A 10047-nucleotide genomic window follows, 5' to 3' on the forward strand; every position below is an offset into this window, starting at 1 on the left:
TAAGAGAGATAAATTTTATTTATTGTAAAATAAATTAAAAAATCTGATTAACATATTTGAAAATAAATTTTATTTTTTTATGGTGCTTGTGTTAAAAAATTTTGGGTTAAGTTCGATTTTGGTCCTCAACGTAAATGTGGAAAATTAGAATTGTCCCCAACTCTTTTTTTTGCTGCGAAATGGTCCCCAAAATTTCAGTTTGTTTTAAAATCCTCTATCGAACGAAAATACCCTTCTCCCTTCACCCCAAAATCAACCACCACCACCACCAGAACAGAAGCCTACACCCAACTAGAACCACCACCACCAGTATCATTATAGTCATCATCATCTTCATCAGAATTTTTCCCAAAATCAACCAAAATCAACTAGAAGCCCAAACTAAACAAGAAACCACCACCACCATCATTATCATCATGGCCTCATCATCATCATCATCAGAAAATTCAAACAATAATCAACAAATTCAGCAACAACAATATTCCAAATTCAAATTTCAGGAACAACAATATTCCACAACAAATTTCACAAAAAATCTAATTCACAGAAGAAGGTGGTGGTGCGGTGGTGCAATGCGGCAGGACGGCAGAGCGGCAAGGCGGCAGGACAGCGAAGAAGAAGCTGGTGGTGGAGTGCGGTGCGGCAGGCGGCAGGGTGGCAGCGCGTCTGAGCGGCAATGCGGCCTTTAGATTTGTAGGTTTTTAAAAATATTTAAAATCGAAAATAACAGATCTTATTGTCAGATTTGTGTTTCTGCGTAAAGAAAAAAACACATCAAGTTTCAACCATGCTAAATGCTAAAAAATATCACTGGAAAGCCAACATCAAAATTAAAAAGCGTCGAGGGGACAAGTAAGGGCGCAATTAGGAGAAGGGCAGTTCGGTCCCATCAAATAAGGCGGCCACCACAGTGGCCCGTACATTTCTACACGGCGACACAGATCTCCCCCTATCCCTCATCAGTTACTCACAATTTAGTTTCTCTCTCTTTTTTTCTTTCCCTTTCTCTATCTTCCTGTGCCGGGCCGAACCGTTCCGGCACTATGGGAGTCCCAGCGTTTTATCGGTGGCTCGCTGACCGGTATCCCCTCTCCATCTCCGACGTCGTTGAGGAAGAGGTCCCGGCCGCCTCCGAAGGCGGCGCACCTCCGTTCTTTGTTGATATCTCAAAACCTAATCCCAATGGCATGGAGTTCGACAACATGTACCTCGACATGAACGGCATCATCCATCCTTGTTTTCACCCCGATGGAAAGGTACGCGCTTCTTTTCAACTCTCTTTTCCTTCATTCAATTTGTTATCTCAGCTCTATGTTCATTTTTTCTTCTTTTAGTTAGAGATCTTGCATGTACTATGCTTGATTCATTGACGAAATTCAATATCTATACGTATCTATAGTGAATGGGAAACCTAGCTCGGGAAACAAAGAGAGTAGATTACTATAAATAGTCATTGGAACTTGAACAATGTCTGCTACTGAAATTTTTCTTAAAAGAAACATTTATATTCCGCAAACTGCTTCTTATTACTTCTTGTTGATTAATCTTTAATTGCAGCCAGCACCTGCTACCTATAACGATGTGTTCAAATCAATATTTGATTACATCGACCATCTCGTTTCGTTGGTTCGTCCAAGGAAGCTGCTCTATCTTGCAATTGGTACGGTTCTTTATTTGTTTCTTGCAATGTATTAATATCACTGATTTTGTTGTTGTGAGTACTAAACGAAGTCACTAAAAACTTTGTAGAAACATCAACTAACTTGGTTTGACCATTATCTCACCACTACCATTTCTTTCCACATGTACTTTTTCTTGCCCCTTCAGATGGAGTTGCACCTAGAGCCAAAATGAATCAGCAACGTTCTCGGCGCTTCCGAGCTGCAAAAGATGCAGCTGAGGCTGTAAGATTATGAATATAATTCTCTTTACAATGATCCCCCCACTTTTTCTATGATGATTGTTTGAGTTACAGTCTGATGTTGTAGGAAGCTGAAGAGGAAATGCTGAGGAAAGAATTTGAGGGTGAGTTGGAACTTTTGCCTTCTAAAGACAAGCCTGAGACTTCTGACTCAAATGTCATCACCCCTGGCACTCCATTTATGGCGGTGCTGTCGCTGGCTCTTCAGTATTATGTACAAACTAGATTGAACTACAACCCTGGCTGGCAGAATATAAAGGTTCACTTGATTCCTTCTTGTTGTTATTTTTCTGAATACTTTGTCTCTGCTCTGTATCTATTTATTTATGGAGTTGCATTGGTGATTATTTGAATTTGAAGGTTATACTTTCTGACTCAAATGTCCCTGGCGAAGGAGAACATAAAATAATGGAATATATCCGATCACAACGTAACCTTCCCGGTTTTAACCCAAATACTCGGCATTGTTTGTATGGGTTGGTGAGTATTTTGTCTGATTTAGAGGTTTTGACATTCTCTAATGCTAATAGGTTTGTACTTGCCCAAGTTTTACATGGTTTGTTATAATCATTAAATCAGGATGCTGATTTGATTATGCTTTCGTTGGCTACACATGAGGTTCACTTCTCGATATTGAGGGAGGTTAGTTTATAGTGTTCGACTTTCCTGCTCATTTTTGCTGATTGATTGTCAATGGATTGCCTTGATGATTCATTACCTGGGTGAAACAGGTAATTACTTTCCCCGGACAACAAGAGAAGTGTTATCAGTGTGGTCAAGTTGGCCATCTTGCAGCTGACTGTCGTGGTAAACCAGGTGAAAAACCTGAGGACTGGAATCCTGTTGATGATACCCCCATTCACAAGAAGAAATATCAGGTTAGAGGACTGGAATAGAATGTCATTCTGATTCCTTTTTCCCTTTCGTTCTTAATATTAAACTTAACTGTTGGTCTTTAATTTTAAAGTAATTCCTTGCATTCACAGTTTCTTAACATTTGGGTACTGCGGGAATATCTGCAATATGAATTGGACATACCCAATCCTCCTTTCGTGATTGACTTTGAGCACATAGTGGATGATTTTGTATTCCTATGTTTCTTTGTTGGCAATGATTTTCTTCCACATATGCCAACATTAGAGATTCGGGAGGTAAGCATCTCACAGGCACTGTGTCATATTGAGTTGTAACTTGAACCAGAAGCTGTTTAAACAAGATGTTTCTTGGTGTTTTGCTGATATGCAGTTTTTTTAGCCTGCTTAGGTGATGGTGTTTTTACCTTTACCTTCATGTTTCCTTTCTATGAAATGGTCATTTTGTTCTCTTCATAATTCTTCTCAACTGGTTCAGGGTGCTTTGAATTTATTGATGCATATTTATAGAAAGGAATTCACTGCGATTGGTGGTTATCTTACTGATGCGGGTGAGGTAAATTTTCCTTTATCAAAGCCATTTAAGTTTGTTTCATCTTTCGTTAGTTGCTTGTTTGTGTATTGGTTTTCCAGCAAGTGCTAGACTTGAAATGCCTTTACACTTCTCAGGTTTTCTTAGACAGAGTGGAACATTTTATCCAATCTCTTGCTGTTCACGAAGATCAAATATTTCAGAAACGAGTTCGAATTCAGCAGGTATTGTGAGTTTTGTGATTTGACACACTGCCACTTTTGGATGGGTGATGTTAGCATTCTTATACTTAATCAGTTTTGTGCCACCATAACTGTTAGCTGTTAAAGGTTGTCAAGTTTAATTGGTTTATAGGATAGCGACTTGATTCCATCTGTTTTATGTCTCTGTAGTCTGTTCCAGTGTATTAAATTTGCGGCAGATCATCACAATTTTCCTCATTACAGACAATTAGTTCATATTTTCTTGATAGAATGTTTAAAAGTTTGTTTCCTTATCTTTAATTCTTGTAATTGTATTTTTAGGCTTCAGAAATAAATGAAGAGATGAGAGCAAGGGCAAGAGGAGAAATGCCAGAAGAGCCACGTGCCTCTGTTGTGGATAAGGTTCAATAAGTTTTATTGCCAGAATCTATTAAATTTAGTATTATTTGCCGACTCCCTGAAGGTCTGAACTGGTTTTTGGGAAGACCACCTGTTTGGAACCCCAAAGTAATTCCAGTATCTTTCCAAACATGAACAGTGATTGTATCACATTAACATGCCTGGCAGTTATAGTGTAATAACACTGTTTACCTGTGGTCTGTAGAAGGAAGTTTGGTTCCAGAGCTTGAATTTGCTCGTAGTTTGTTGGTTGCCTTTATGAGGAACCAGTTGGGTGCTATTGGTTTCTACTTGAACTTCCTGTTCGTGTGTTATCTTTGTTATCTAAAATGAAATGCTTGGGCAGCACAAGAAACTTCCTGAACTTGTGACTGCCAACATAAAACAGAGCTTGTGACATCTGATGTTAATCATTCTCTATCTTAACTGTTTGGTTGTTCTGATAAAAAAAGGTTTGCTACTTTTGTGTATTTTCGTAAATCATCTTGATTGCCTGTCTGACAAGCATTTGTCTTGTGAGTGGCTCTTTTGAAACACAGGATGACAACCTTTCTATTTTCCTGGCTAGAGAGTTTACACATTTTCATTTTACATTAGGTGTTCATTGTTGGCTGAAAGTGAAATAAGAATCCCCTTTTTACAGGGTTTACTTATCTTTTTCTGGGTCCCTTTTTTTAAGAGAGTGATCATTAAACAGGAAGTTTGGCTAATGTTTGACTACAGGAAATACAATGACCAAGTACCTAGAAATGCTGAAAATTCCTGTATAAACTACTAAGAGTTTGTTTATCTTGTCAGGTTAAGTTAGGGGAACCTGGATACAAGGAAAGGTATTATGCTGAAAAATTTGGTGTATCAGATCCTGAGGAGATTGAGAAAACTAGGAAAGATACGGTAGGTTCTTTCAACTTTCGCCCTTTAAACTGTCATCCTTGTGAAATTTTTGCAGTCTCTAGCTGTGTGCGTGTTAACCATTAGATCAATCAAACTTCTTATATGCACATTTATGATTTAAGTGGATGTAGTTTCAAAAATTACAAAAATTGTAAGATTTCTTTATTCTTTAAAATTGATGCGACACATGCTTTTAGTGTGTGTCGAACACATGATCTCAGGTTTGTTTACCTGCATTCACAAGAACGGAGGGAGTATGCTTGTGGAGTTTCACAAACTGCTGTGCAATTAAGAAGAAAACAAGGACTTGCCATTTTTCTAAATTTTATATTATGTTTTCTTTCTCTATTAATAGTTAATTTTTTGGATTTTATATATCTTACTGAAAAGCTTGTATTGCAGTAGAAGGAAGCTAATTTCTTAGTTGTCCTTGTAGGTCTTGAAATACGTGGAAGGCCTTTGTTGGGTTTGTCGATATTACTATCAAGGTGTCTGTTCTTGGCAATGGTTAGTCATGTTTTATTAGTTAGTGTATGATTATTTTCTGGGTTGAATGTATGATAGATCTTAGGTCTATCATGTTGAAAACTAAAAATTATCTATTAGGTGATTAGTTGTGTTGGATTAGCAAAATTTCTTTCTTATGGTTAGTCATTTTTAGTATAATAGAATGGGGATGTTAGGCAAGTGTTTTTCTATCTCAATGAGTGCTAATTATGAAATCAGATGTCGTTGTATTCCCTCTGCTCTTTTTTATTATGGTTGCCTCTTTCCATTTAATTCCTGAAATTTGAGCATGATGGTTATCAGTGATGGTTTAAAAATTGTGACACTAGAAGGATAAAATAAGAATATAGAATGGGTTGACTTTCTTCTGTCAAAATTTTCTTAAAAACCAAGCGTAGCTTGATCGTTGTGTTCTTTCATAAGCAAGTTTTCTCCCGTAGCATCACTTCTTCATTTTACAAGGAATGTCATATAGGTCAACAACTATGATGGCTAGGTCAGTGGGATATAGACTTTGATGTTTTGCTTTAAGATTATTGTGAATTGCTTGGAAAGGGCTCTTCATCTTTGTTGATATCTTGTTGAATTATCAGGTATGACTGTTCTTAAGTTTTTTACATTGATTGTTTCTTCAGGTACTACCCATACCATTATGCTCCTTTTGCTTCAGATCTTAAAGATCTAAATGATCTAGAAATAACTTTTTTCATGGGGGAACCATTTAAACCTTTTGATCAGCTCATGGGGACCCTACCAGCTTCAAGGTTTTGTTGCTCGCTCCTGTCCTCATATCTATCATGTCATGCTTCCTGTGCTGAGGATTGAAAATTTTGTTGTTGCAGCTCAAGTGCTTTGCCTGAAAAGTATAGGGATTTGATGAGTGATCCAACATCACCTATTTTTGAATTTTATCCTGCTGGTGAGATCACTTCGCCATTAGTGATGTCTTCTTATATGTTTTAGGATGCTTTTTCCTGCCATCACTTAAATTTCTTTTGACAGATTTTGAGATTGATATGAATGGCAAAAAATTTGCTTGGCAGGTAATATATTTTTATCAATGGTTCTGATTTAAGAAAAAAAAAGTTAAGGTTGATTTTTTTCATTAACCTTGACGTGTTTTCAGGGTGTTGCCAAGTTGCCATTCATTGATGAGAAGAAATTGCTTGATGCCACAAGGAAGCTTGAAGGGACATTAACGGTCTGATTTTTTTCCCTTAAAAGAAAAACCACTAACATGAGGACATTTTGGCCCTTTTTACTAGAGGATTGTTGCATATGCACTTGAATCCAGCTTATTGTTAGTTGTGTCCGTTAATGTTATTTAGGATTGTTACGTGCAGGGGGAGGAACAACTCCGTAATAGCAAGATGTATGATTTGCTTTATGTCAGCTTTGCCCATGATTTGGCTCCACATATCGTACTGTACTACCAATATAATAGTAATCTACCTATTCATGAAAGACCTGCTTGGCCAATTGACCCAAATGCTAGGTTGGTGAATATTAATGGTCATAGTTCACAAATCATTTGTAGCATTTTAACAGCTTCATATCATCATATATGCTTGGCTTTTTTTCTTTATTTGCAGTGGTGGAATGAATGGGTTTCTCTGGCTATGCGACAGAAATGTGTTCAGATCCAGTGTATTATCCCCCATTGAAGGATTGCAGGATATTGATCATAACCAAGTTTTGTAAGCTTTTAGCCTTTTTTACCCCTGGTAGATATTTTTGGATATTCATGCAAACTAATGCTGATTGATTTTAAATTTCAGGAATATTACATATTTTAATCCTCGTAAACATAGTCATATCCCAGAACCTCCAGCTGGTGTAGTAATGCCCAAAAAGGTTTGTATTACTTATCTATCTGAACGACTTGTTGATTTCATCCATTGGATGGATCTTCATCACTTGATTTTCTATTTAGAACCACTCAGCCACATGACTCAGATAATTGGTGTGTTTTGAATCATCTACACTGCACCTTTTATTTATTTGAGTTTTTCTCTCTCCAAGAATAATCCATTTCTCTACTGTTTTATTTTGGGTCAATTGTATGAAGACTAGATGCATTTGGTCGAGATTCTTTTGCCAACAAAAACCACTTTTCACATTTCTGTATATAAGTTTCAAAACAATAAGAATCTCAAAAGGATATATGTTCAAACAGAGGGTGTGCGCGTGTTTTTTTTTTCAATATTTTCAATTATAGAAAGAATTGAGTTTTAAAATCCCCATCTGGTAATCTGAAACAATGACACCCATATTTTGACATTGGTTTTGTTTGCAGATATTAAAAGCCATTGATATTAAACCTTTTCCTGTGCTATGGCATGAAGATAATGGTGGTCGACGACAGTTTGGTAGAGAAAGGTCAGAATCTATTTGTATGTCAAGATTCAAAGACTTAGATGGGTGTGCAGTACATTTTTCGTATTCCTGCTCTTATGGATGCAACATTACTATTTGATTAAATTAATAAGTTTAACTTTGCATTTGGGGTATTACCCATTTCTGTTATGCAAAAAGGGTTGATTAAATTAATAAGTTTAACTTTGCATGTGGTAGTGGTACTCGCATTTTCTCCTTGCTGTTGTACAAACATGGTGGAAGACATCATCAGTATTTATTAGTAGTAGTATGTTAATTAGGTTGAGAAGTTCTCAATGCTTTTCAATTTGAATATGTGAAGCCCTTGAGTCATGACATGTGGTCTTTGGAGTGTGCACGGAATTAATAGTTTTGAAACGTTCATGCCTTAATTTGCTGCTTGTGAAACATCTTACAGGCCACACGTACCTGGAGCAATAGCTGGCCCTCAACTAGGAGAAGCAGCACATCGTCTTGTCAAGAACTCCCTTAATATAAAATCAAACAATACGTCTCATGGATTTTCAGAGCAACTTCCAGGGTATAATACAATGAACAGGCTCAGACCAGCTGGGCCCTCTGGTTCTGGAAAATATTATGGTGAGGATACAAGTGGTTATTATGGACACTATCCTAATCAGCATGGCATGATAAATAGGCCGAGATATCCAATCTCTTCTAATGGGGGACCAAGTGACAGACAGAACTTTAGGATGCAGCATCATGAACATCAGTTCCACAATGTGAGAACAGGGTTTTCTGCTTTGACAATGGAGGATGGCATGAGACCTCGGTTATCTGCTCCAAAGACGCCTGCGATGATGTTTTTGAGGCCTCCAAACACGGGATCAGCAAACAATATGCAACAACAATTTGTGCAGAACATAGGTCCTCCGATACCACCTCCAAAGTGGATTACCAAAGGACCAGATACAAATGGAGTATATGCCAGACATCAAGAAGTTGGGTTTGGGGGATCTTATGACAAACAGATGAAGAAGGTTTACCAAATCAGAACACGTCAAACCCAGGATATGCCAGAGTATGGGAACAGATAGTCGTTATTGGATTTTATTTGCCTTGTATCTGAAGTGCCCTTCCTCGGTTGGAGCTCATCCAAGTTCAACGATCAAGTTCGTGGGGAGGGGGTAAGGGCATTTATTTGATACCCTGGTTCAATCGCCATATGCTGATGAGAGCTTTGATTAGACTTATCTGAATGAAGGTGCTGATGTGTGTCTGGCTTCATTACACAGAAGCTCATCCTTAATAGTTGTTATCCAGGCCATGCCAATCGGCAAGGTGCTTGGGCTGTAAGACGTCTTCAGGATTATATGAACTCGAGAATCAGTATTTTAAGCACAATTTGAAGGACGGAGTCAGGAACTGCTGATTGATGTCCATGGCATCAGCCGGGGTAGATTTGTTGTGTATGTAAAATCCTGCTGGGCTCAGCAGTACTTTTAACCTGTACGCACCTGGTGTAAAATAGTTAAATCATTTTTATTTATTAATTCTGCATCGTAGAGAGTGAGAAAAAGGTCAATAGTGCAATTTAAATTAGTTACTTCTATGATGATATCATTAAATATAGAATATGTAAAAAAATGAACTCCTTATGATGGATATCTGGTATGCAAAAAACATTTTGTTCTTTAAAATTTGTACAATCTTAACCAAACTTTGCCTTACATAATAAAGTTGTCAGAGTAAATTTGGATTTGGCATGGTGTTAGAACTTTATTCTGAGATGTTTTTCGAATTTGTGTAGCATTGAATTAGGATTGAGATAAAAAAAATTTCTTTGATATAAAGATATTGTGAACCATTAGATAGTTTAACATGTTTATAACTAAATTATCCAAAGGTCTGCAACATTATCTTCATTTACTTAGCTATCTTTAAAAGATTTTGAAATGTCTTCCTTGAATTAACTATATTTTAGTTAAATGGCTTTTTTCACTTTGTTCATATTCTTAGTGTGAGCATGTATTTTATAGTCGTTTTGAACATGCGTGAACAGTATTCTCAAGGTTTGCTAATTGTGGTCAAATTTTTTTCATGACCAGATTCTATAACGATAAGCACAAAAAAGAAAAAATAAAAATAAAAACTATAATAAAATAAAAACGATTAAGATAAATCTCAGTATATGAAAAGGATATGCTGAGGACAGGAGAGAGACCATAGTACCCTATATATGTAACCCTTAATCTTACTGCAACTGAGTAAAAAAATATTATATGATTGGGTGCAGATTTAGTGTAAAATAAATAAATTATTCTAAGCATATATAAGTATATAACTTCTTATATAGTTATATTTATATGAATAAAAAAATGA

At 36.7% G+C, this 10047-nt stretch overlaps 1 protein-coding gene across 1 annotated transcript; it reads left to right on the forward strand.

Annotated features, from left to right (window-relative positions):
- LOC107645843 (5'-3' exoribonuclease 4) lies at positions 813 to 9364 on the forward strand. Its single transcript, XM_016349969.2, has 22 exons — positions 813 to 1256; positions 1558 to 1660; positions 1828 to 1904; positions 1989 to 2180; positions 2282 to 2401; positions 2501 to 2563; positions 2653 to 2799; positions 2908 to 3072; positions 3272 to 3349; positions 3463 to 3549; positions 3850 to 3930; positions 4726 to 4821; positions 5258 to 5328; positions 5964 to 6092; positions 6171 to 6247; positions 6331 to 6371; positions 6455 to 6529; positions 6672 to 6823; positions 6921 to 7025; positions 7107 to 7182; positions 7625 to 7707; positions 8123 to 9364. Exons 1-22 carry the CDS (start codon positions 1044 to 1046, stop codon positions 8760 to 8762), a joined length of 2871 nt encoding a protein of 956 aa, XP_016205455.1. The 5' UTR covers positions 813 to 1043; the 3' UTR covers positions 8763 to 9364.

This window comes from Arachis ipaensis, chromosome B06 (genome assembly GCF_000816755.2).
Source record: "Arachis ipaensis cultivar K30076 chromosome B06, Araip1.1, whole genome shotgun sequence".
NCBI classification, from domain to species: domain Eukaryota; kingdom Viridiplantae; phylum Streptophyta; class Magnoliopsida; order Fabales; family Fabaceae; genus Arachis; species Arachis ipaensis.